The 15,399-nt window shown below is 44.8% G+C and overlaps 1 protein-coding gene across 6 annotated transcripts in view; it reads right to left on the reverse strand.

Annotated features, from left to right (window-relative positions):
- Nucleotides 1-15,399, reverse strand: part of Acer2 (alkaline ceramidase 2) — a 50,579-nt gene that overhangs the window by 23,568 nt on the left and 11,612 nt on the right. For 4 of the 6 annotated variants that reach the window (XM_021252903.2, XM_004838337.4, XM_004838338.4 and 1 more), the window contains 2 exons: nucleotides 10,000-10,137; nucleotides 2,686-2,823 (listed from right to left, as the gene is read on the reverse strand). In XM_021252903.2, the coding sequence (XP_021108562.2) occupies nucleotides 2,686-2,823; nucleotides 10,000-10,137 (276 nt within the window). The remainder of the gene's footprint in view (nucleotides 1-2,685; nucleotides 2,824-9,999; nucleotides 10,138-15,399) is intronic. The other 2 variants (XM_004838339.4, XM_004838340.4) reach the window with 1 other exon arrangement.

Genomic DNA, 15,399 nt, shown 5'->3' on the forward strand with positions numbered 1-15,399 from the left:
ATGGTGCCTCTGAGCCAGTATTTGGTTAAACAAAACTAGGGTCGGTTTGCATCATATATAGAATAATGCTATTTTTGTTTTTAAAAAGCAGAAAGGTTCAAGAGTATAAGGGTGCAATTGGATGGAAGAAAAAACTTTTAAAGTTCTATGTCACAGAAAGATAAATATGGTTAAATATGAACTGAATATCTCAAAATAGCTTCTATAGAAGATTTTGAATGTTCCCAACAAAAGAAATAATATCTAAGGTAATGGATATGCCAATGATCCAGATCTGATCATTAAAAATTGTGTATATATATCACAATATCACACTATACCACATAAAGTGTATAATTATGTGTCAAAAATAAAAATATTTTTAAAAGTAGGAGAAAAATACATATATATATATATACAGTATAAAATCTGAAAAGATAGACTTTATATGTTCTTGCTTTAGCAGCACATATACTAAAAGACAGACTTTATCTTTGGGGGAAATTATGAAATATGAAATTATGAGAGATACCTTCTATAGTTCTGTTATTTAAATTTGCTATTAAAAATACAGATTACTTATATGTGTACCCATGTTTATAGTATGACAGGGGAAAAATAACTCCCAACCGGCTAGATATCAGAGGTACCAAGTTTGTGTCCCCTAAACTCATCGAAAGATGAATTCCAAGGGACAATGGAGGTTTAAAGTAGGAAAGGTTTATTAGGAGAGAGCTCCTGAGAGAGACAAGAGGGAACCCAAAAGGGTTAGCACTGAGGCTATTTCTCCAAGAATGTTTTAGAGAGCAAAAGCATGAGGTGGGCACAATGTGAGTCTAACTACAATCAACCAATAAGATTATAAACACAGTCGCTTAGCTAATATTGATCCACTCAGGAAGCAAGGCATGTGGTAAGGGTTTATGGTGAGCGGCATGAACTTCAGCTTATCTACAACTTCAAACAAAAACATTGATGTCACCCATGAGGGGCATCTGATGCCCATGTGGACTTCCTGGACCAGGAGGTGCTGATTACAGTATAATCTCAAGTTGCTGTTTATCCCTTAGGGAGGCCTACAGGCCTGGTCACCTTGACACCTGACCTTCAAACCTGCCTCGGCCTTGGTACTGACTCCCTTGAGGGCCCATCCTCGTCTGACTGCCCGTTAATGTCTATCTGACTTAGCTGTCTATAATAATATTGGCACAGTTCACAATAGCTGAGCTGTGGAAACAGGCTCGATGTCTGGCAAATACGAGTATTTTCCGGCATAAAAAAGAATGAAATCATGACACTTGCAGGAAAAAGGATAGAACTAGAGACCATAATGTTAAGCAAAATAACCCACACTCAGAAAGTTAAATATTGTTATGTTTTCTCTCATATGAGAAACCTAATAAACTAATTAATTGAAGGAAAGATGGCAGGAAAAAAGCACATCACTTGTGAAAAAGTACACCAGATTCATAAACAAACTAAGTTTGAGGCAAAGTTATCACATAATCTAAATTTTGAATTTTACTTAAATCCCTACTATAACAACAGGACTTTGATAAAAATGTACATCTTGAATAAAGCCATATTTATATAGGTATACATATTTATCAAACTCAAAGTATGTACTTAAAAATCTGTATTTTATTATCTGTAAATTCAACTCCACAAATATGTGAAGTGTATAAATTCACTGAGGTGAACTGAAGTTAAACCTAAGAAATTTCAGGCAGTGGATCCTAAGACTGAAGAACCCAACTTGTACTGTTTCGTTTTTGAAAGCAGTTCTGGAAGTCCCCGAGATTTATATTTGCACAGCCTGGATCTCAAGATAAATGAATGCAAATTCAAATTTCTTTGTGCAAGGAAACGTAAGTCAAATCTTACACGGGGCATCTTCAGGCCAGTTCCAGCCAGACACTAAGCTTCTGCATCTCTGTTTGACAAAGCCTGCACACCCTCAGCACTAGAAATCACCCCTGGGGGCGCTCACGCTACCAGGGCCAGAAGACCTTGGATTTCTCTCAGTCCTACTACTTTTTGCCATTAGCAGGAAACCCTAGAGGGCTGGAGCTGAAGCAGTTTCTGGGAAGGACTCACCCCTCATTCCTCCCCGGTTTAGGTGTGGGTCTGATACTGCCTGAGGCTGTGACCTGCTTTTTGTAATAACTTAATGGAGCATTCCAAAACAGGTAGTCCAGCTAGCTATCCCTGAACTGCAAGGCTGTTTTTATGTACACAGCTGGGTAATATTGTCAATTATTCCTTTCAGTCCTCTGGTTGTCTGTCTCTAACTATAACAAGAGCAGCTGAGACTGTCCCGAGATGACCTGGTCATTCAAGCCCTGAGGACATTCCCAGGCCTTACATCAAGTGTCAGTCCCAAACTCCACCCCACCCCACCTGGCCAGCACTCAGGTTACAGATTCAGCTTTCCAGCTCCTTTGTGCTTTAATAATGGAGCCAGAGATAAGAGACTGCAGGCCTGAGGTTAACAATCAGGCCTTTCTGTTCTGGATAAGCTCCTTGAAGCCAGTTCCACTTTTTACAGTGCTTCTGCTGCTCCTGAAAGTATAATGGTGGCAACAAGAGGAGCCATGGCTCTGTACCTGAGCTGTCCCTTTAGGCCACCAGTGCACCTTGCAAGTGCAGACCCTGTCTCAGAGCAGAGCAGAGCGGCTGCCCCTCTCCCCAGCAGGCAGGGCTTACCACACACAGTGCAGGTACGGGAAGTGGAAGGACGACAGTAGCTCACAGAAGGCCCGGTCACTGATCCAGCAGAAGAGGGCCAGGGTCCACCAGAGGCCAGAGAAGAGGCCCAGCTTAAACACACGCACATTGTCACACCTACAAGGAGGGAGAGAGCAGCTTGGTCAGTGCTGGTTCCCACCTTCTCCCGCTCTGGATCCTCCCATCTGCCTTGGCCCCTGCACAGAGCTCCTGCCCACCACAGTTACCCTCCAGCCTGCTCGAGGTCCATTCCTAAGTGCACGAGCTACCAGAGCCCTACCCGCCTGGCCTCACCCTCCCTCCAGACTCCAGGATGGCTCCCCTCCGACATGTGGACCCTGGTGTCCTAAATAAACTCCCGTCCCTTTCCCTGCCCCAAACTTGTCTTCTCTTGGCCTTTTCCTTTCTCACACAATTCACATCCAGTCCCTCATCCCTAACTTCAAAAGCAGATCCCAGGGCTGGGGATTTAGCTCAGTGGTTTCGCCGCCTTCGATCCCCGGCACCAAAAAAAAAAAAAAAAAAAAAAAGCAGATCCCAAGTCTGTCCTCTTCCTACCACCTCCACCTGGGTGCCTGCCACTGTTAGAGGCAGCCAAGTTGGACTGAAATTATGTACAGCCAGAGAGGGACTGGACCCTCAAAGAAATCAGCACAAAAGACATCAGAGTTGCAGCTGGGACAGTGGCCAGGTTGCAGGCCTCCATGAGGTATAGATAAACAATAACTTGAGTGTGTACTACAACCAGCACCTTGGGTCCAGCGGGCCAGACAGGCGTCAAGACACCTCAGGGGGTGACCAGAGCACCTGGACCCACCCCTCCCCAAAATGCCCTTGTTCTTTCCATGTACCCTTGCTACAAGACTCGATTCCCTATTGGATCAATGACCCACACTGTACCCATGTTATGACTTTGCTGTGTTAACTACCTCTGACAAAGTGCCTCCACAGCCACCTATGCAGGACCCTGCTGGGAATCCAGGAGCTGTCCTTCTCCCTATTTCCAATAAAACTCTAACTTCCTCCTTTGGTTCACAACTTCATTCCTCAATGTAGTGAGACTTCGAACTCGGCAGGCCGGGAGTTGTATTTGTCCTGTTTCACCCTCATCTCCTCCACAGCCTGCTGCCACCCTTGCCCCTACCATAGGTTTTAGTATCATTTTTAGGGTTTTTATCAAAATTTAATTTTTTTAAAAAGCATACATACAAATCCCTACTTTAGGACAGAAAAATCTGAGAGGCATGTCTACTATTTCTTCTCTTCTCATCCCTTTATTCTGTTCTCAAAGTGGTTTTTTAGTAAAATCACTTACAATAAGAAAGTATATTTTAAAATATTTTAAATGCAGCCGAGTCTCTTGGCAATGATTTACCACAAATTTCAGTAAATGTCAGGCAGGTCATGACCCAAAATCAGAATAAACGAGTTTTCTCAAGGGTGACAGGTTTGAAAGGATGATGACAATGTAAACAGACGAGGCCGGCTTCAGGAATGAGGCCAAAGAGAAACGGAAGGCTGAGGCCCAGCCTTCTGCGTTCCTCGAGCAAAGGGAGGTGCCCAGAACACTTGGTCTGGACGCCCGGTAACGCGGGGGACGGCGGAGGGTGAGGAGGAAGGGCAGGCGCCAGGCAGCCCTGGCCCAGTGTCTGTCAGGGCGGAACAGGGGCCCCACAGCGCTTCCTAGCGCAGCCACAGCAGTGTTCCCAGAGCCGCAGACAGCAGGACTGGCTTTCTAGTCCGGATGGGGACAGCGCCGCGGGAAGTCCGGGCGGCCAGCGCCGAAGGGAAAGGCACTGAGCGGGGCACAGATGCAGATCCTACTGCGTAGCGGAAGTCACAGGCGCGCAGGCGCCGGGCTCCGTGGGGCCGGGCCGTGAGGGGCCAGCAGCGGTGTCCGGCCGGGCCGAGCGGAGCGCGGGCTCGGGGAGGCCGAGGGAGCGGGCTCCGGGCCCGCAGCAGGAAGTGTTCGGAAGAAGTGGAGCGGCGGGAGCCTCGCTTCGGGGTCAGAGAAGCCGAGCAGTGGCGGCGGAGGGGAAGGAGCCGCGCGTGGACATGGAACCCGGAGCCCCGCGCGCGTACCAGACAGTGCCCTCCCCGCCCCATGCTGGGAGCCCCGGAGGGCGGCACCTCAACCCGGCACCGCCCGCCTAGCAGTCGCTGCCCACAGAGAGAAGAGCGAGGGGAGGGGAGGTCTTCAGACCCCTGCGTGCAGCGCTGCAGGGAAGGAGCCCGGGAGGCTGGAAGGAGCTGCTGTGGGGCCGCGGCACCGGGGAGCTAGCGTTTCCTGAGGCGGAGCAGACTGAAAGCCACCGAAGGAGGGCGGAGGCGCCTGAAGAGGCCTGGCTGTGAGGAACAGGGGGAGCCCTGGGCCGGGCCCACTCGGCCCTTCGGGACGGAGACCTGGAGTGTGGGAGGAGCACGTTCCCGAGGGCTGGGCAGCACAGTGGGCAGTTTACAGAGGCTACGCGGTCCTGGAGTGGAGGGAGAAGTGAGGAGTACAGAGGGCAATCTCTAAGGGCAAGGGCGGAAGGGCCGCCCCAGGTGCTGGAGTAGGAGAGCCCACGCCTCCCAAGCGGAGATTTTAAGCAGGGAACAGAAATTATTCCCTTGTAATTATTTACAAAGATTTGAGTATTAAAGGGAAATAATTTTCCTTGTTAATAACAATTGTGAGGAATGATTTATTTAGGCTGTAATAAGCAACCCTAACCACTTGCCTCCCCCATTTGCTCAAGTAGGTAATATGAACTTCAATTTTTTTTCCTGGGACCAGGATCAAACTCAGGGCCTTGTGCTTGTGAGGCAGGCACAGCACCACTGAGCTAAATCCCCAGGCCCTTCAAACATTTTCCCTTAAGCTACTTTTAACAGAAGTATATGTGGAGGGCTGGGGATTTAGCTCAGTGGTTCCGCTGCCTGCCTCGCAAGCAAAAGATCCCAAGTTCAATGCCCAGTACCAAAAAAAAAAAAGATAAACGTATATGTGGAAACATGTAATTAGACTCAAGAATTAAAATGAAACTACACTGTAGTGAATTCTCAAGAAGTACAACTAAATCCAGAACAGTATCCACTGCAGGCCCAATGTAAGCCTGAGCTGAATGATACAAATGAAAATCCACCTCAGATGTCTTCACTGCAGTGAACCATGTGCTCTCCTGAGAGCCTAAAGATCCACCAGTGTCCAGGATGCAAACGGCCAAAGCCTCTGGAGCCAGGCACACCAGGCCACGTACACTGAGGGTCAGCACCTCCCCGCAGGGCACACCAGGGAAAATTCCTTGATAATAAAGGTTGAATCCTCAAGAGAAGAAATAAATAAGAAGTATAGACCTCTCTTTTAGGTTGACTACTCTGTCCTTGCTGAAACACAGGCAAGAAAGGTAAGAAAACTAGTATTTGTCGAGTATCTACCACACAACACGCACCAGGCTAAATAAGTCTTACTCACCCCTCCCTTCAAGACTGCAGGACCTCAGCATTATTACCTCCCATTTACAACGTTGGCCAGGAGACCCACATTAGTGAAGAGAGGCCTGAACTTTGAGGCCAGTAAAAGGTAAAGCCAAGAGCCCAACTCAAGCCCAAATTCCTGCTATACCCTCCAGTGAATGCATGGACCCTCAAAGAGTCCTTTGATTCTGTAATGAGAAAAGTCAGAGATACCTGCCAAACAATAAGGGGAAAGGCAGTCTTTTGAATTTTCAAAGGTAATGGCAAAATTCACAAATCAATAAAGTATAATTTCTGCCTTTGAAGAATACCATATTAGAAGAATAAGAGAAGACAAGGAAATATGTATATTAAGGGAAAATATTCTAAATAAAATATAAAAGTACAGAGCATTTAGGAAGAGAACAATCCCTTCTGGCTGAGAGGGGGCAGGAGCTGGCACCAGGGATGGGTGTTGTTGGGGTGAACTCAGCAAAGCAGATGTTGGGAATGGCACCCCAGGAGAGAAGCAGTGTAAGCAAGGACCTAAGACAAGCACTCAAGGAGCCTGGTCACAGGCACAGGGAGGAGCAGGCAGGAAGGGTCCAAGGGAGCTGGACAGTGAGGCGACACTGAAGGTCTCCACAGGGATGAGGGAGTAGCATGGGAGAGGCCCCTCTAGCAAGAAGATAGCAGGTGGGGCGGTGGCTAGGCCAGCAGTCCTGGGAGGACAACACTGAGGAGACACCATGGAGAACGAGCCTGTGAACTGCAGCCATCCCTGGCAGTGGCAGGAGATGACAGTCTGTGACAACTGTGGAGCTTCAAGTCGAAAGGGCTTCAGAGCAGTGACACCGCTGAAAGGACCTGGGTGTCCGAAATGGGATATGAGAAGGGGAGCAGGGAGCAGTGTGAGGAGAGGGCGAGACAGCAGGAATGGAGTCAGCCAGTGACCTGGAACTAGTAGTCTGGAAAACAGGAAGTCGCACTGAGATTCGCAGCAAGCCATGGGAACATGACACAGGACCTCAGAGAAGAGGCTGAGGTCAGGGTGGAGGAGAGGCGGATGTGTACAGGACCAGAGAAACTAAGAGAAGGAACCAACAGAAGGACCCTGAGCATGACCAGATGCTTCACACACAGCAAGGTGGAGGGGGACTGAAAAGGGCTACTAGATTTTGAAAAGGTTGTTATTACAGCCTAAAGAAATAATTATGAGTACACAAAAATACATAAAACTATTCATCAAAGAAGTATTTATAGTAGTGAAAAACCAGAAATAATCAACATGTTCAAAAGTAGAGAATTGGTTGACTAAACTTAATATTCCAGTAAGTTAAAATTATATATGGTTATTAAAAATGAGAATTAATCTCTGGGAGGCTGAGGCAGGAGGATCCCAAGTTCAAGCCAAACCTGGGCAACTTTTAGCAAGACGTCTCAAAAAAGGAAGGGGGGGCAATGTGAGGATGTAGCTCAGTACCAAGGCCCTAGGTTCAACCCCCAGCACCACAAAAACAGAGGACATAGAGCTATACTTATTTACCACAGTACAGTGGCACCTCAGCTCTCGAACTTAATTTGTCCACGATTCTCCAAAAGATGGTTGCTGTCCTGTTGGTCACCGAATGCAGAGTACGCAAACAAAAATTCTGCCAAATGCTTCAGTTTGCAAACCAAATTATTTGCAAACAAAAGCATTCGTGAACCAAGGTACCACTGTATATTCCTAAGAAAATAAAATTTCAAATTAACTTTTTTTGTTGGTTTTTTTTTTTTGGTATCAGGGATCAAACTCGGGACCTTGCACTTGCGAGGAAGGCGGCGGAACAAATTAACTTACTTTTAAAACCTCATTTTTATAAAAATGTATACTACAGAGCTAGGTTTCTTAAAAAGATAAGATAGCAAAATACAAAAGCCTGAAAGAACACATCCCAAAAGGCTAATGGTCCTCACCATCAGGGGGCTGTTCCGTTGTTTTTATTTAGCGCTATGAGCCAAGCATTGCTACCAAATATTAACTGTATTTAATATGTAATTAATGTATTTCCTTTTTTTTCTGTCTGTATTCTGATTTTTTCTTCCACAAAATATGAGTCACTTGACAAAAATTCGGTCTTTTTGAAAGGGTCATTAGTAACCACTGAGTAAAGATGGGAGGGAAGCCACACTGCAAGAAATTCTAGAATTCACAGTGAAGAAGGAAGGGTGACGAGTAGAGAAAATTCTCTTAAGAAACCTGGCCACAGGACAGAGAATGAACATCACCTGGCTGCAGATGGCCAACTGCACCTCAGTCATCATTGTCACCAGGCAGAAGGCTTAGCTCTGAGCAAACCTGCAGCTACAGTGCCAAACCTGCAGCTCAGGCTATGGTTATGGCAGAGTTTTAGACAAATGAAAGAGAGACCATGTTATGAAAGCAATGATTTGACATGAGCTTTATTGAAAACTTTCTTCCTGTGAAGAAACATGTCAGATGAAAGTATGTAACTTTAGACATTAAGCTTAAGAACTAGTTCGTTGGGTGACAAGATGACTAGTGATTTATTAAAGACCACAAGTCCTCCCTATCTATATCTCTTTACCATCACAGATTCCAGTTTACTACCCAGACATAGAAAAAGGGCTTCCTCCAGAAAGCTAAATATCCTCATGCCTGAAATGTGCAGTTTAGATCAGATCTATTGTTCTCCGAGCCAGACACGAGATAGAATCAGCCAGGCAGTTTCTGGAGAGTTTGTTTTGTTTATAGTTTTACTCAAGTATTTTTCACATACTGCATTTTTACTCAAAAGGATTCACTGCCATAGTTATTCTTCTAGGACCAACGTCAGCCTGTTTCTGAAATGAATCTCTTACATCCCCAGTTCTTGAAGGTCACTCAAAGAAGCTAACTAACTACACGAGACCTGACATTTATCCCTTTTCAGGCAGCAAGTTCAAATACCTCTCCAGTCACCTCTGGCCCCAACTGCTACAGCTGACAATCAAAACAAGCCCCAGAGGCAAAGCACTGGGGAAGAAATGTCTGTCTCCTCTCTACATTAGGAGAGAAGGGTGACGTAACAGGTTACACAGAGCAGTTACCACCCAGAGAGAAACATATCCCAGACTTCAGCTGAGACATTCGATGTCCACCACAATGAGAAAGGAATGGACTAAATGCATTTTTAAGGTGGCTGCAAAAAAAATGTTTTCAACAAATATTAAAATAAGGGCAGTGATTACATATATTTTAGTTGGGGCTTGTGAACAGTCATGTATACACAAGTGCTAAACTAAAATGTGTTTGAATATCAACCTGAACTGTGGACATACAATTGCCCAAAGGAAATGCTCATGCCAGTAGCAAGGGCTTTCTCTGAGCCTTTGAGACACAAAGCCTCAGGACGGGTCACCTTCAATGGTTTCTGCTTGAGGTTAATGTTTCCTTGAATATAGAAATGTACTTTCCCTGAGTCTTCGTCTTTGTCCTTCTGTGTTTCTTTGTCCTTCTGTGTATGACCTCTGCAATGACCTCTTTATGGTTTCCTTTTTCTTATTTTTGTCATATGGACAAATCTATTTTCCTTTCTACAGAATTAAGCCTAGCAGCTCATTCTGCACTAAAAGGTTCCCATTGGGCTTGCGTCTGATCATTAAGATGCACACATCCACTAAACAGCTGCTGCACATATGAAAAGGAAACCATTAACATTCTGACCATCCAACCTGCTCCAATCTAGCAGTCAGGAGCTAAAACTTCATACAGCATAGAAGTCCTCTTCTGGGCTGGGAGACAGCAAAGGAAGGAGAGCGGGGTATTCCCACCCTGGGACAGCCCACAGGGTCATCAGGAGCACTGGCACCCACCTCTTCAGCTCCGCCACGAGCAGCGCGGTACATGGAACTCCCAGTGTCATCAAGGAGATGTTGTTGATGGCAGGCTTGACAAACGCCAGGCAGGTCGTAACCGCAGACAGGATGCAGACCACTGCCTTGAACCTGCCCCTGAATCCACAGAAGCAACACCAAATCCATCAGCAAAGGAGTTCTTGTTTGTTTGCTTAGTGTTGGGGCACTGCTATTTGTGTAAGCTGAAAAGAAATTCTGCACACACGAAGTACCAAGGGCCTCCCAGCCATTCACACTCACTGGCTTGGTAATCCCATTTCTAAGAATTCTTAGGAAATAATCAGAGACTTTCAAAATACTTAGCCACAAGAATGGTAAAACTAGAATCAACCTAAGTCTCTGAGGATGAGACGTGGATAATCATTCTCCTGGTGTTAATTTTCCTTACTTTTTCAGTGCTCATGGCAGGCTTTGACAAATGTTTTCTGTGAAGGATCAGAGCATAGCTTAGGTTTTGCAGGTCCTAACATCTGTGTGTCAATAATATTTGATTTGCACGGATAAGATCTTTTTGACCCACAGGACACATTCTGTCAGATGAATATGAATGGCTCTTATATGAGAAGCAGAGACATTGATAAACCAAAATTTTCCTAGTTTAAAAGAAAAAAAAAGATGTCCTAATGTGCCTAACACACAAAATCAAAAGTTTTGTTTTAAAGGATATTCAACAACCTGCAAGTCTAGTATGCACTAGAATTTGTCTTGACAACTTATTTATGTACAATTCTTGGAAAAAATACCAACACTGCCCTCATACCCTGGAGTGGAGGTCATTTTGGTGAAGAGAGCCAGAAGTGGCGACGTGATCCTGGACGTGCTCCTCTCAGAGACCCCATTTCCTGAGCTATGAAATGAAGAGGCTGTGCCAGAGGATCTCTACTTCCTCATCTCTGACTTCAACTGAGGAGCACATGATTTTCCTAAAGTTTCTGTTACTGCTCATTAGCAGACTTTGCTTTGGCCAAGAGCCCTGGAACAGGTCACGGTTAGGAAACCAGTTTGAATGAGATTCTATTCTAGAGAAATCAAAGGGCACTGAACTTTCAAAATACAAATTTATCTCTTAAATAGGAAAACCATTTATCATCAAGGCACAGGAAATCATTGATCAAGCTGCCAACTTTCTGACTGGAATGAACAGGCCCTGTGGCCCTGAACTCTACCAGAGGAAAAAAACACACACGGGAAGGGATCCGGGCAGCAAACCCTCAAGAGAATCGTGTTTTTCTTCTGACCCTGAACGGCCTTCTGGCAAAGCCCAACCGACCTCCAATGCTGCTTGACAAAGTTCCAGCTGGGGGAAAGAAAGGGTGGAACACATCGTACCCTCATGTTTTATTTTTTCTTGCCATAATGTTTATAATTGTTACTCTGGTCACAGGAGTCACTGTGTTTGTGACTAACAACAAACTCTCCTTGAGACAAATTGGCAATGATGTATTGAAATCTGATCTGGCTCACAAGTCCCAAATTCTTGTTCTTCTTAGTTCTATTGCCACATCCACTCCTAAAGAAACCTCTCCTAAAACCCCATTTCCCCACTACTATAACTCCCCCTCTTGTTGTTGACATTCTATTTACTAAAGGGGTCTTATGAAGAGATTGAAAGGACAGACTTTAGATGTAAGAAATAGTGGAAAATGGGAAATAGAAAGAATGTTAAGACAGGTAAATGCATTAAGGAGGCAAGTTACTCAATATTTCTCAAAGTGCTGTAAATATCTCCTGCTCGTGGACTATGAACCCAAATGACATTTAGTTAAGATGAATAGAGGTACAGAAAAATAGAGAGCTAATAGCAAACTATATTAACCATTGTGCAGTTTCTCAAGGGCCAGCTGGCGACCACAAGTTTGACATTTAATTAATTAAATTTTGCTTGTACCCCCACTGATATAGAGATTTTGATTAAGTTACCTTCTGTTCTGCTTAGGTATGGGAAAATAAGGGGACAATTGTAATTTTTAAATATGTATTCGTGATGTTCAATGAAGTGAAACAGCTTAGAGGAACTGTACTTTGTTTAACAAAAAATAACCTTTACTTCAACAGAAATTGCTAAGGCAACCTAAAATGTAAACATGTTCTGCCCAACGCCTCCTAGCTATTGCTTAAAGATATAAAAATAAATCAGACCCTGAGACTTATCAGAGGGAACCTGAACATTGCTTGTGAAGGTTCTTTTCTCATCGCCGGCCCAGGACATCTCCCCTTCCTACCCTGCATTGACATCGACTGCAGCTGGTCTGCGGCAGCCTTCTTCAGGGACCAGATGAAAGACTGAGGCTCCAGCCTGTGGACATCACGCACGTGACTTGTGAGACCCACAATCCTGCTTCCCTCGCTTGAAGTTCTGAAGCATTGAACCTGTTTGGACTTTTGGTGTGTTTGTGTCTGCTCCCTCTCCTTCGTCTCCTTCTGGGATGCCAGCTACATGCATTTATTTACCTTCTTACTGTATTGCTGTGTCCCTCACATTGTCCACCTTTCTGTGCCTTTGGCCTTCATTCTAATTTTTTTTACTTTTTAAATATTTTATTTTTGTTTCTGATTGGATAAGCAATGTCCAAAGTTTATCATCTCCCCATACCCAGTGGTTTAGAATTCAGGTTAGAGAGACCAATAGACTGGTTTAAAGTACAAGTGTTTCAGTGAGACAGACATGTGTTCAAATCCAGCCTCACCACTTAGTCACTATGGAACCTGACAACCTAATTTTTCAAGCCTTTTCCACAAAAAATTGAAGCACCAGCAATCACAGCATTCTTGTGAGCACTGGAGCATTTACCACAGTGTCTGGTACATGTGGTATACAAATAAAATCTCTTATTGCCATCTCCTTATCATCGTGTGAGAATCAGTATCATCTTAAATGATACTATCACTGGTGATAATAACACAGTTTGGGGAGACTCGATCTGAGCTAGTGTTGCACTTCCTAAAGGCTCCATACAGTGTTCCCAGGCAGTTTAAAGGCCAGGCTTGAAGAAACATACCGTCTTTAAGGAGCTCCTCCACAAGTACCCCACCACACCAGGTGCAGAGGGTGTGCTGGTCACATGGACACACACAGAAGTCACAGCACCAGCAGAGAGTGTCAGAGCCTGTGGCTGCGCCCTGGCAGCGTGATTCCCAACTGTGATGACCCCCACCCTGTCTCCACCCTGTGTTATTCTTTCCAGCCCATTTGGTAACAGAATGCAAGGTCAAGGAACCCTGAGTACCCTCGGCTTGTTCTCTCCCAACCAAAATCTAGCAACTCAGTACTCTAATTATAATAACCCTGTCACTGTTTTTATCATTAACGGCCCTTTAAAGTAGTGGTTTCCAACCCTCTCAGACCCTGTCATAGCCCTTTATTATATAAATATCTGTTAATGCCCCTTTTACGCTTCTGAAATGAAATGGAATTTTGGGGACCCGGGATTTAGCTGAGTGGTTCCACTGCCTGCCTAGCATGTGCAAGGACCCAAGTTCGATCCCCAGTACCAAAAAAAAAAAAAAAGAAAGAAAGAAATGGAATTTTTGGGTGATAAAACCTGTCATTATTGTGACCACTAAAAACATGTCCACAAACTTCCTAAGTGTCCTTAAGAGATGGAAATGTCCCTGGTTAGGCTCTGCTACTTTAAACTACCCATGAGTCCCAAAGCATTACCTCTTTGGGACAGGCTGAACTTGGGATTCACAGAGTACAGCATTTGGGCTCGGAAGGGACCTCGAAGGCCAGTCCGGCCCTGCCCTTTACACAGAAGGCACAAAGGCCAGGTCACCCAGCATGTGGGAGAGAAGGATGGTTAGATCCCGGCTGCTCCCTTTCTACTCAGGATTTTAAAAAGAAGTGGGTTATAATGAGAGGGTTGTCTCTAGATTTTGCACAGGCAAATCATAAAGCACATACATTGGGATAAGTTATTTAGAGAGTAGGTATGATTAGCCTATAAATAGTTCTTTGTCCTTATTGTTGTCTCAAAATGATACAAAAATATAAAAATATAAAAAAGTTATTGAAAACCATTAATAGCTGACTATATCTTCTGAAGATCCCTGGGTTATTCTAAGACGGACATCCTTTTAACCCACAATTACATCCTACTGACACAATGCACACTTAACGATGTCCCCACTGTCCCAGACACCCTTGTCCTCTCAAATAACTGCATGTGTGCCTCATGCTGACTGCTTGGGGCACTGCATGTATACTTCAGTTCATTTTCCCATTTACCTCAGATTCCACAAGGTGGCTACCTTTATTAACTATATTTTATGGAGGAGCTGTATGAGGTCCCGGAACTTTAAAAGGAAAAAACTAGACTGTGATACAGAGCCACATCTGTCTGGTCCATACTCACTCAGCCACCAAACCCCACCATCTCTTCTCAAACACCTTACCCTGGAGCTACAAGGGTGATCAACAAATATAGTTAATGTTCAAATAAAATGTATTACAGTAAGAGGCACATTCCATTAATCCCCTTCAAAATACTCCCCCTTCCCGGGTTTGGTGGCTCATGCCTATAATCCCAGCACTCAGGAGGCTGAGGCAGGAGGATTGCTGTGAGTTTGAGGCCTGCTTAGACTACATAATGAGTTCAAGACCAGCCTGGACTACACAGCAAGACCCTCTCAAAAAACTGAAAAAAAGAGAAATACTCCCCCTTGCTTCTAACGAACCTATCCCATCATTCTTGCCACTTTCTGAAGCAATTCTGGAGTCCTCTTCAGAGTGTCTTTACAAGGTTCGACCACAAATACAGTGACCACTGCTGCCTTGTGCCACCCAAAGAAAGGCAGGCCCATAAGAACATTATGGTGTGTCCTCACCACTGTATTCAGTGGATCCAGCACCATGCGACTTCTCGCTCTTCCCTAAAGTCACAGTGACCATGAAAGGTCAATGTTTTTTTATTTTTTATTTTTTTTTGGTACCAGGGATGGAACTCGGGACCTTGCACTTTCAAGGCAGGTGGCAGAACCACTGAGCTAAGTCCCCGGCGAAAGGTCAGTGTTTTAAAGCAACTCAAGACATGGAGGCAGCCACAACAGCACACTAAAGACTCTCAAAAAAGAGGGCTCCAGAGCTGCTTCCAAGGGTAGCAAGAATGATGGGACATGTGTGTGTAGAGTGAGAAGTATTTTGAGGGGGACTAATGGCAATGTGTCTTTTACTGTAATGCATTTTTTGTTTCAACACATACTCTTTTTAATAACTTCATATTCTTATTATGTGCTAAAAATATTCCAGCAATGTCAAGATCACAAAAGAAAGGGAGGCAGGGAGACAAATGTCAACTACTGGTGAGTTCACACAGCTGCACCAGATAATCCCTGACCTACGGTGCTCTGGTTTGGGCA

Source organism: Heterocephalus glaber, unplaced genomic scaffold (genome assembly GCF_053883595.1).
Source record: "Heterocephalus glaber isolate CG9 unplaced genomic scaffold, H.glaber_assembly_v1.0 deba00001481, whole genome shotgun sequence".
Classification (NCBI taxonomy): domain Eukaryota; kingdom Metazoa; phylum Chordata; class Mammalia; order Rodentia; family Bathyergidae; genus Heterocephalus; species Heterocephalus glaber.